At 44.2% G+C, this 12,204-nt stretch overlaps 1 protein-coding gene across 3 annotated transcripts in view; it reads left to right on the top strand.

The window, feature by feature from the left end:
* The window catches only part of fhl3a (four and a half LIM domains 3a), a 127,573-nt gene that overhangs the window by 91,193 nt on the left and 24,176 nt on the right, over nucleotides 1-12,204 (top strand). Inside the window, exons 1-2 of one of the 3 annotated variants that reach the window (XM_038800943.1) lie at nucleotides 3,349-3,541; nucleotides 5,204-5,378. In XM_038800943.1, coding sequence (XP_038656871.1) covers nucleotides 5,223-5,378 — 156 coding nt within the window. In that variant the 5' untranslated portion in view covers nucleotides 3,349-3,541; nucleotides 5,204-5,222. Of the gene's footprint in view, nucleotides 1-3,348; nucleotides 3,542-4,806; nucleotides 5,117-5,203; nucleotides 5,379-12,204 lie in introns of those variants that run through there. The other 2 variants (XM_038800951.1, XM_038800933.1) reach the window with 2 other exon arrangements.

The raw sequence follows: 12,204 nt of genomic DNA on the forward strand, positions 1-12,204 counted from the left end.
AAACCGTACATTCTTAAAATGTTGGCAGTCAGAATAATTTTCCATTTTTGCTGCCCTGTCCTGCACAGTAGGGCAAATTCCCCAGCAGTATGGAATTTGAAACTCCGATCAGCAACAGGGTAGTGATGTGCAAGTTTATTACACTTGGAGCCCTTTCAGCTAGCAGAATGAAGAAACATAGAACAGTACAGCACAGTACAGGTCCTTCAGCCCACAATGTTGTGCTGACATGTTCATCCTATCAAGATCAGCTGGATTCCAGCAAATTTGACAATGCCTTTCTCGGCATTTGTCTCACGTGTGTGTTGCTTAATGATCAGAAAGTCAACAAGGTATAAAATGAAATGAAAATTGCTTATTGTCACGAGTAGGCTTCAATGAAGTTACTGTGAAAAGCCCCTAGTCGCCACTTTCCGGCGCCTGTTCGGGGAAGCTGGTACGGGAATTGAACCGTGCTGCTGGCCTGCTTTCAAAAGCCGCCGATTTAGCCCAGTGTGCTAAACCAGCCCCTATTTAGCCAGCCTGGTAAAATAACTTGAAATGGAGTAGAGGATGGTACTTTGATGGTGGAGAGTAACAGCCTCTCTGCCTCTGGGGAGAATGAAGAGGTGTGATTGTACCAGTCCAGCTGTGAGCGGCCAGTGAGTCCATCCCTGCAGAAAATTTATGCCCCAGTCTGAATACTGTTTCTTTATCTGAAATATTTTAGACAGCAGAGTAGCCTGTCCATCAGTAAATCCAAATTTCCTCCTGCCACGCAGGTTGTAAATAATGTTACCTTTCTGACAAAGGCTTGTTTTGTTTTAAAAACAGATGGAAGGTTTAATGGCAGTATAGCAGCTGACAGTCGCACAATAAGTGCAAACACTGTTTGAGCCAATGCTGTCTGTTGGGATCAGCTGCCACGCTGAGCTTTTAGGAGTAACATTTACTTAACATTCCAACCCTTGTGATTTAAATAATACAGATTAATATTTGTTTTCTCTCATCTCCTGAAAGCATTGTCGCCGCCTGGGCTGTAGTTCCATGGGTGACAGAGACCTTTGGTGCCTTATCAAGTAATTGAACCAGGTTGGTGAATATTGGCAAGCATCACAGTCAATGTTTGCCCAGTCTCAGATTGGTATTCAGCAGGGGGTCATTGGATTAGAATTTGAAGGGGAAAGTTGGCTAATTTTGTTTCCTTTCCGAAGCCCATGCACCAGCCTGACAGCTGGTTTGTCCAGCTAACGATAAACCAAACCTAGAAATGTCCACAGGGTAGGGATGCTATGAGCAGTTTATTAGAGCTTGTGAAGGTCGGCTTCATGCATTTAGCTCAAGTGATGGGCAACCTGCAGCCGTGGGGCCACATGCAGCCCATCAGGGTTCTGAGTGTGGCTCACAAGACATTTTGTTGGCCATTGCCCGCGCACAGAATTGCCACACATGAAGTAAGGTGCGTGCTGAGTGCTCACTACGTTGTAAGAGCCGGGGGCTCCCTCTGCATCCAAAGTAGAAATATTTCTTCAGTTTTTACTGCTCAAAAGTAGCTGACAGTTCTATTAATATTTGAATGATTAAGCCTTTTCTATATCTTGTTGTTTTGTCTGTGTGAAATCTATTTAATCATATTCAAGTTAGTGAACAAGCACGATTTCAATCTGATGTCGCACTAAGATGAGTGGCCCACTCACTAGTCCGGGTTGCCCATCACCGACGTGTTTCATCTCCTGCAATATCAGTACACAGACTTAGAGGCTCCAAAGGTTTGCCTTTGCCAACCCAAGACTTCTCGACTTGGGAATAATTGTAACACTGTAGAAAAACAGTATCTACCTGTATCAATTTATTTTATAACCTGGCCAGATACAGCATATTTTTGCTCATTCTAGGTACACAGCTGACCAGAAAAAAATGTATATTAGTTGTTTTCTTATTTTTGCACCCTTCACGTTGAGAATAGCATAATGTAGCAAAAGTATTTGCGGGTTGATGAACAGACTGGCAAGCCATGGCATGAATGTTCCTTCAGTAGGCAAAATCATCTTTATACCAGAGGATAGTGTATGGTAGCTGGTCCTAGATGGCAAGAAGGTTCTCTGGGCTCCGACAGTCAGACATTAGTTTCCCATTAGATAACTCAAGTAGAAAGTCCAGAACCAGAATTTCAGTTATCAAAGTTGTATGGAGTTGTATTCAAATGCTGAGTCAGAGATGGTAACGGTAGTACAAAGCCAAAATCTCACTCCAGCCGTGAGGTCAGTCTATCAAACATGCAGCTAGCTAAATCCGGCACGTGTAAATTTCATTAACTAGATGTAATCGATTAATCAAGTAATTGGTTTCAGCTACAGTATGGTGAATGGAATGAAATGTATTCAAAGTGACAAGTTATTACAGGTTTCATTCCTTCAGTGAATCAAAATGTCCAATGTTACACTCAATGAACAATTGCACAACATGTGTATATGTGTAAACATATTACTTCAGCTACCATGATGGCAGCAACTAGTGCACAGTGTAATAAAAATACATTGGGCTAATTCTCTGCCGTTGGGATTTTCCGTTTTGCCGGCAGCCCAGGGGGATGGGGTGGCACTGTCCAGCAATGGGAAACCCCATTGACCAGCCGGCAAAATGGAGAATCCCAACGGGGTGCTGCACCAGAAATCTGGTGTGGCGGGACAGAGAAACCCGCCCAATATGTTATGTTTATTGTGCAGTGGAATTCTCTGTAAAGTAAACCTTGAAGTATGCAAAGTAGATGTGCTGTTGGTATTCTACATTGGGGCAGAAAGGTGGCACAGTGGTTAGCACTGCTATCTCACAGCGCCAAGGGCCCGAGTTCCATTCTGACCTTGGTTGACTATCTATGTGGAGTTTGCACGTTCTCCCCGTGTCTGTGTCCTCCGGTTTCCTCCCATAGTCCAAAAATGTGCAGGTTAGGTAGATTGGCCGTGCTAAATTGCCCCTTAGTGTCAAAAGGTTGGGTTGGGTTCCAGGGATTGGGCCTAGATGGGGTGCTCTTTTGGAGGGTTGGTGCAGACTCGATGGGCCGAATGGCACTGCAGGGATTCTATGATGGATGTTTTCTTCAAAAGGGTCATAAATAATGCACGTTGCATTCAAGGCCAGGGCAGGACAGAGAATGCCATCGTATCTCGCTACAGTTAACAGTATTTGCTGTATCTTTTCACAAGTCAAACGCTGATACTTATGGCTTTCAGCTGTTTTCATATTTTACTTAACTGACAGTTTAATACAAGCTGCTTTGCTTTTTCACCAGTTTTTAATCTATCTGTCAGTACTAATAGACCTTTCTTTATTCCCATCAGCGAGCTGCAGGGGTTTGCATAGACATAGTGAGATGGAGATTCAAATTAACAGCATGCTGCCTTAATAGCCCATGTGTTACATACTCTTGTGATAAGTCATCCTCCTGCCTAAACGAGTCTGTTAACTGGCATTTGGTGTGAGAGCAACGTAGAATGCTGTGTACCCTTAGCCTGTCAGTACTAATCCTGCTGGCAGCTGTGGCTACTTGTTGGAGTCGCTTCTCGTGAGTCCTAACCTTGTTTGCTTTGCATTTTCTCATGCTGATTTTTAGGAGTCTGGTAACAATTTAAGTTACCTTAATCACAACTTGTTTTTATTAAGAACACTTATGATTTCAGACGTGTTGTTTGCAGTAGTTTTGTATCCTGCATAATGTTTCGACAGTAACAAAAAACCTGCAGAAGTAGCGTTTTTGTATATTGAATGTTCCAAAAGACAATAGTCAGAGAATAAAGAAATGATGTGGGGGCGTTTCAGCATTTTTACAACCTGATGATATAAAGCCGATTTTATTTTATTTTTTCACGATTAGCTGTATTGCTTTGATTGCGTTCAACTCAACAGTAACCTATCTGTTATATTATTTGTAAAAACGAAGCTAAGAACTCATTGTTCTGCGAAGATGCGTCCTGGATGTTGCATTTCACTGCTGCAACCATGTGCATAACAATGTATCAGTCTTGCAGTCCAGCAGGCACGTGGAAAATAACAAGAAATACACTCAAATGAAACTCTAGCATTTTGAGTACAAAGTGTGATTATTTCCAATTTATGGGAACCAAAGACACGGCAAGTGAGATCTTAACATATACAATCACAGTGTTGGAATTTGCTTCCAGGCTGCTCAAGTCAATGGTAATTCCTAAACAGAAGGTTTCCAGATTTCCTTGTGTACTTACAAACTCTCCTGTGAACTAAGTTTCAAAAGAAACGATCGGCCCATTATTTCAATGCGATTTGAAGTCCTGTTTGAACTGCCAGGCACCCTCAACAATCCTGTTCACGTTTTTTGTTTTCTCAAGCTTGTTTTAAAAAAAAATCATAGACCAATGCCCCTGACTAGAGAGCGAGGTTGTCATTTTAACTGGTTGTTTTCAGCTTCACCGTCCCACTGCTCACTGAAACTTGGCACATGGGGCTCTAACCGCAGTGGGAAATGGTGAAATTCTCGAAAGGCTTTTAACAGGCTTCAGATTGGGGAAATGAGAAGCAAAACCATATGTGTAAAAAGGTTCTGCTTGTTCTAACCTGCCTCAGGATAACAACTAGCAGCTGTCCAGCTGGCGCAATAAATGAAGGCTGTGTAGCTGTGTGATGTTGAGCTATATAGAATCAGTAACGACCAAGGTTTGATCTCTGCATCAATTGAGTTGACGGAGGTTGGCTGGAGCAGTCACTGCATCACGCTCCAATTGCCTTTGTTGCTCCTGCATGGGGAGAAAGAGGTTTCTGCTCCTTGTTCTAATGATTCTTGTTTCATGGGCATCAGGAAAGTATAGGGCTAGGCTCCTCTCTGCTGTCCTTCAAGGTTGAACAGGGTGTTAGGCCTCTGTCTGAGTTCACCCACGATGAGTGATTATTTTGGCAAGCTGTCTGTAGAATAATGCACTGGAATAAGTCAGTCGGAGAAGTCGGGAGAGTAAGGGAGGGGAGGAGACCAATTGCAAGCAGCAGTCCCATAGCTTCCCTCAGAATTTCCAGTTCATTGGGAGGGAGGGGGGAAAGGTATTGAGTAATTTCCAGTTCGTTCTTCCATAACTCTTGCCAGCTGCGACAGGGCAGCGTGCTCCACACCAAAGTAAGTTTGCTCAAAATAAACAAATGCTTGTCATTGCATTTATCAATTAATGTTTGATTAAAGTCTTTCCCCCATTTCTCTGCACAGTGACAGCTGACCACATAAGATGAGTGAACGCTTTGATTGTGACCACTGCAAAGAATCCCTGTATGGCAGGAAGTACATCCTATCTGAAGACAGCCCCTACTGTATCCCGTGTTATGACTCCCTGTTTGCAAATACATGTGACGAGTGCAAAGAGCTGATTGGACATGAAGCTAGGGTAAGTACAGTGACTTGAACATGTTTAAAATGTATTATTTTTGCTATTAACGTACCACACTCACCCAACTATTATTGTGATGTTAAACCTAAGCCACAAACATTGGGGAAACACATATCTCATTCTTCAGTATACCTTGAGTCTGAGACTCCTCTCCTGGTGCAGAAGAGTCAAGTTACGTTACTAGGCGGTGTGCATATCTTTCCATAGCAGCTGTTAACGTACCAGTTCAATCGTTTTCAGAACATTCAGGTGAATGTAGAGTCAAATTTGTGCACTATTTACATATCCCGCAACTTGTTTCTTCTATTACCTCATGCTCAATTGGCTTTTCTCCAAACTTCGAGAGCCTGCGCAAAATACAGAGACATTTTGTTGATCATTGCCCACATGCAGAGTTGCCACATTCCACTGATTTCCCTCTGCTTAGTTTTTTTCCTACCGGTATGACTGAAGTGATACGACATAAAGTAAGGGTGAGTCAAATGAGGTGCATGCTAATTGCACACAACATGGACAGTGAGAACTGTGCCCTCCCTCTGCATCCAAGTGTAAATATTTATTTTGTTTTTACCTTTTTTGAATTTGATGACTATTCTATTACATATAAATAATTAGTATTCTATAACTCATTATGAAAAGTTTGATGTGTAGTATTACATGTGTTCTTATTCATGGTGCCATGGTTCGTGAACAAGCCTGACTTGCGGCCCAGACAGATGAAGGAGGCCAACTCACTAGCCTAGGTAACCCATCATTGCCCTCGTCTCCAGAAAATGGCAATAGCTATTTGTCTATTTTGTGCCACTAAGATTCTTCATAAAATTGTCCTTTGCGACTGTGTACTATTGGAGGGCTGGGAATCAGGGGGGGGTATTCTCTCAGGCAGGCCAGGCCGGCAAGACCGGCGTGGCACCGGTCGCCCCCCCCCCCCCCCCCCCCCCGGCAATTCTCCGATCAGGATGGGCCGAGCGACCACGCAAAAAAAAAACCAAGTCCCGCCGGCGGCGTTCACACCTGGTTTGACTCAGCGAGACCTCTGTGTGCATGCATCCGGGGGCAGACTGGTAGGGGGGTGGTGGGGGGGGGGGTCCGACTCCAGGCAAGGCCTTCGAGCGGCGGGCCGGCCTCTCTTGCTGGGCGTGTCTATTGTTCCGCGCCGGCCCCGACGCAACATGGCGTCAGCCTACAGGGGCCTCTTGTTTCATGCTGGCACCTGTAGCCCTATGCCATGTTGCGAGGGTCAGAATGGAGAAGAGAGGCATGCGCGCATTGGCACCACCCCCCCGGCGTAGGCGTACATTGGCGCCGCCACTGTGCATGCGCGCATTGGTGCAGGCTCCCCCGGCACATTGGCGCGGCTCTCTTCCCCCCCCCCCCACGCATGTGCGCATTGGTGCCGGCCCCTCCCGGCGCATGCGCAGACCGTGGTCGGCAGCTGGTGGCGTGGTTCGCTCCAGTGCTGTGCTGGCCCCCTGTACGAGTCAGAATCGCTGATCCTGAGGCCATGTTGACGCTGTCGAGAAACGCAACGGCGTTTACAACAGCGTCAACACTTAGCTTCAGGATCAGAGAATCCCGCCCAGGATGTAGTGAGGGAAAATAAAGGGACAAGAATTTGGGAAAGAACTTATTTCCATTTGGTTCACACTACTGTTTGCTCTGGAGAAACTTTCAATGGTGAATGGGAGCAAGTACATCTATCACTTGCCTCCACCCCCCTTTATTGTCGCAACTTTTCATTTAGCTGCCAACTAAAGCCAATTTCTAACAAAAATGATTACAATGTGCCCCCTGATTCCACGGTCGTTACAAATATCTCCAAATCCTCAGCTCTGACCTTGATATTTGAGCAACCTAATATTTGTGCTGTTCAAATGTACGAGTTCCATGTAGATGTGTATCAGACCACAAGCAATTTGTATGTAAAATGTTGATGAGACCCAACGCTCCATGACTTATTGGCCTCAGTCCTACAGGTTGAGATCTATACAGGTCCAAGGCTGGGCCAACCTCCAGCCCCTCCTACCCAAAATTCACTGTCTTTGATGTGTCTCATCCTCTTGCAGAGTTTAGAATGCTTTCAAAATTTCAATGCAAGGACTGTGCTTACACGGGCACTAAATCCCAACACAGGCTTGTTTTGCCGAATATCCATAGAATCATAGAATTCCTGTCATGCAGAAGGAGGCCATTCGGCCCATCGCTTCTGCATCGACCCTCTGAAAGAGCACCCGACCTAGACCTATATCCACCCCCCCCCGCTCTATCCCCCGTAACCCCAGAACCCCAACTAGCCTACATATCTTTGGAAAGTAAGGGAATGCATGACCAATCCACCTAACCTGCACTTCTTTGGACTGTGGGAGGAAACCAGAGCACCCGGAGGAAACCCACATAGACAAGTGGAGAAAGTACAAACTCCACACAGTCACCCAAGGCTGGAATTGATTGAACCCAGGTCTCTGGCGTTGTGAGGCAGCAGTACTAACCACTCTGCCACCCTGCTGCTCATGTGCTGTTTTTTTTAGCATTGTAACTTCCATGTGTATATTCATGTGGCTCTTAGTTCTTGCATCTTTCCAAAATCAGTAGCTTTAATATGCTTTTATTGCATTTCCTCAAATATTAATAGATGATTTCCTCGAGTAGGAAATTAGTTCCTGTAGAAAATGAGCACGTCTAGAGCACTGTCCAATCTGCGAATATGTTTTATTGACTTTCCCAGACCTGCATTTTGTAAGTACATTACCACAGCACAGAGTACCGTTGTGTGCCTTGATCCTAGTTTTACAGAGTCAGGTAGTTAATCATTTTAAGATTTACATATTTGTTATATTGACACAACCCTGTTCCAAGCTACCAGTAAACAAATGGTTTTGTGTTTACATTGGCAGTGCCTGCCTGTATGTTCAGTTTCTTCTCTTCAAATGTTTTTCTTTGAATGCTTTCCCAAACATTTAGCAATTTTAATTTGTTTCATGAGAGGATTTTGGGAGCGTGGCTCATTTTCCTTGTTCCCCTTGAGGAATATTTCATTTTGTTGGTATGGTGCCAGCCAACCTTTTAAGAGTATTTATTTTAAAGCAAAAGTCAAGACTTCGAAGACCACTTGTATTTAATGCAGTGAACAGCCCTCCATTACTGAATTACTCACATCAATTTTCTCCATATCAGTTGATCTGTGCGGTGAAAACAAGTCAGAGAGTGAATATTTTCTTCCTAATTGATTGTGTCCATTAATTACATCAGCAAGGTCATCAACATCATTTTCTCACTGAGATGCAGTCACTGTGTTCGTTTCCACATTGTGAAATTTGTCAACAAAAGTTGAAGTCAACATAAGGAGGCCTTTCTTTAATTGTGATTGTAAATGTGATTCCCACCCATGTACTCCTCTCCTGGAGAGACTAATTGATCCATTGGGCAGTCATGCCATTCTACCATGAGTGATCCTAGTTATACAAGGGATCTGGCTATTTGACCATAGTCGAGCTGTTCATCGACTACAGCTCCGCCTTCAACACCATTATCCCGACAAGACTAATAACCAAACTCCGCAATCTTGGACTTGACCCCTCCTTGAGCAGCTGGATTCTTGACTTCCTCACCAACAAACCGCAATCTGTCAGGATAGGTAACAGCACCTCCTCCACAATAGTCCTCAACACCAGAGACCCGCAAGGATGTGTGCTCAGTCCTCTACTGTACTCCCTATACACATGACTGTGTGACAAGATTTAACTCCAACTTAATCTATAAGTTTGTGGATGATACGACTGAGGTGGGCCGTATCTCAAACGATGACGAATCAGACTACAGGAGGGAGATAAATCACTTGGTTGCATGGTGTACCGAAAACAACCTCTCTCTAAATATTGGAAAGACCAAGGAACTGATCATCGACTTCAGGAAGCGTAGCACGACACATACTCCCATCTGCATCAATAGCTCCGAAGTGGAGATGGCCGATAGCTTTACATTCCTGGGGGTCACCACCACCAATAGTCTGTCCTGATCCGCTCACGTTGATGCAACAGTCAAGAAAGCCCAACATCGTCTCTACTTCCAGAGGAAGTTAAAGAAATTTGGCATGTCTGCACCGACTCTCTCAAACTTCTACAGATGTGCGATAGAGAGATTCCTATCCGGCTACATCACAGCCTGGTATGGCAACTGCGCGGCCCAAGATCGCAAGAAACTGCAGAGTGTGGTGAACTCAGCCCAACGCATCTGCCACGCCCTATTGATTCTGTATACACCTCCCGCTGCCTCAGGAAGACAGACAGCATTATCAGAGACCCCTCCCACCCAGGCATTGCCTTCTTCCAGACCCTTCCATCAGGCAGAAGTCTGAAGACCCCCACATCCAGACATAGGAACAGCTTCTTCCCCACAGCTACAAGACTCCTCAACGACTCTCCTCCGACTGATCTGTTCCCTGTAAGAACACTATTCACAATGCCCTGTGCTGCTCTTGCTCATGTATTTGCTTTGTTTGGCCCCTTATTCCGCACTGTAACCATTTAATCACTGTTTGTCGATGTACCATTTGTCAATGTTCTCTGTTGATTATTCTTTTGTCTACTATGTACGTACTGTGTACGTTCCTTCGGCCGCAGAAAAATACTTTTCACTGTACTTCGGTACATGTGACAATAAATCAAATCAAACAAGCCTAGTATCCATAGGAACATTCGATCAGTGGGCCAAGAAATGCTTTCTTTCCCCTTTCCTTCCAATGATCCTTTCTCCTTCCCAGTGGCCAGAGATTCAACCCAGGCGCTTTCTATTTTTTTTTAACTTCATTTTTTTTTACGGGGTGTAGCTGGGCCAGTATTTATTGCCCATCTCTAATTGCATTGGTGTGGATCTGGAGTCACATGTAGACAAAACCAGGTAAGGGTGACAGATTTTCTTCCCTAAAGGGTATTCGTCAACTTTTACGACAGCCACTTCATGATCATCATTAAACTTTTAATTCCAGATTTTTATTGACTTCAAATTTTACCATCTGCTGTGGGGGGATTTGAACCAGTGTCCACAGATCTTTCTCTGGTTCTCTGGATTGCTAATCCAGTGACAATGCCACTACGCCATTGAATTATGGCATCTCAATTTTGGTTAATTGTAAATGTGCATGTCTCATGAAGACTATTGTTTGAATAATTAATCCGAAATGGACAATAAATGCCAATTTGGCCAGCAATGCCATCATTCTGAAAAAGAATATTGGAAAACTTCAAATCAGCCGTTTTCTGTGAAACATAAAGTACTTGGGTTGGATTCTCTGTCCCGCCGCGCCACATTTCTGCTTCACCCTGCCAGCGGAATGCTCTGTTAGGCCAGCTGGTCAATGGGGTTTCCCATTGTAGGGCAGCCCCACGCCGTTGGGAAAGCCTCCGCCTGCTGGCGAAACGGAGCATCCCGCCGGCGAAGAATCCAGCTCCTTGTCTCTAAAGTTGTGTCCCACTTAAGGGCAAGCACTCCTGTAAGGTCTTTAGAAGTTGTTTTTGAGCATGATTGATTCTTGAAAACGACAGCAATGTGGACAAGGCTGTGTTAGCAAATTAGAAAAGTTGTTTGACCTCTTGAAACTTAATTTTGCAATGCAACTACCTTTTGCTTCCACTACAAAGCTGGTAAATTGTTAAAAACATTTTATCACGCTTTGAGTCATGCACAGCATGCCACATTTTTAACATTTATGAGTGAATTGTAAAACTGTCTTGGGTCCTTTTGGATAGAAACTGCAACTTATAAAAGTCACTTGTCCCTGACCATGTGTGGTTGTCGTTTAAAAATTGTGGTGTAAAGTTTGATCATTTGGAACTACAATTGCTTTTGCAAAGAGCTGGCATGGGATTGACAGGCTGAAAGATTTCCTTCTGTGCTGTAACCATTCTATGATCTGAGCGAGTCTACAATGGTTCTTTGGCTTCTAAAGCTAATGATTACATCTGTTTACTGTTCCAGACGGGCGAGAGGCAAACTGAACTCCTTTATTTTTCTCAACGTCTGTCTGTAAGCGGATGTGCTTTAATCTTTTTGAAATAGGCTTTTTGTGTGTTTCTGCAAATCCTCTATTTGTGAACATTTTCAAATTTAAAGGGCAAGCTCTCTTTCGGGTGAAATTAGAAGTATTGTTTATTCATACATTCAAACCCGGGGAGTGGTCATTGCAACTGCATACATACATACATACATTTTTAAAAATAAATAAATTTGGAGTACCTAATTGAAATGAAAATCGCTTATTGTCACGAGTAGGCTTCAATGAAGTTACTGTGAAAAGCCCCTAGTCGCCACATTCCGGCGCCTGCTCGGTTAGGCTGGTACGGGAATTCAGGGGTAATTTAGTGTGGCCAATCCACCTAACCTGCAGATCTTTGGGCTGTGGGGATGAGATCCACACAGACACAGGGAGAATGTGCAAACACCACACGGACAGTGACCCAGGGCCGGGTGCTTGGCGCCACTGTTCTAACCACTGCGCCACCATGCTGCCGAACATACACACATGCATGAAGGAGATGGGACAAGAAAAAGGGGTTTGCAATTCAAACTAACTTAAAATATAATTTTAAGATATGGCTATTAACCCATGTGAATAACATCGTCCAGTGAAGGTTCATTCACGTAGGAGTTAAGTTCAGACGGTTCAACCAGCTGAAAGCAGAAGTTGCCAAATTCTTTCAAAGATGGTGATGGCGCAGTAAGGTGAGGTTGATGTACAGATAGTTGGTCCACACTGCAGATAATGGCAGGAATCTTCCAGGGACCCAGGTTTCAAGGTAGTTTTGACTTGAGGCAGGCCTTTTTGTCA

Source organism: Scyliorhinus canicula, chromosome 1 (genome assembly GCF_902713615.1).
Source record: "Scyliorhinus canicula chromosome 1, sScyCan1.1, whole genome shotgun sequence".
NCBI classification, from domain to species: domain Eukaryota; kingdom Metazoa; phylum Chordata; class Chondrichthyes; order Carcharhiniformes; family Scyliorhinidae; genus Scyliorhinus; species Scyliorhinus canicula.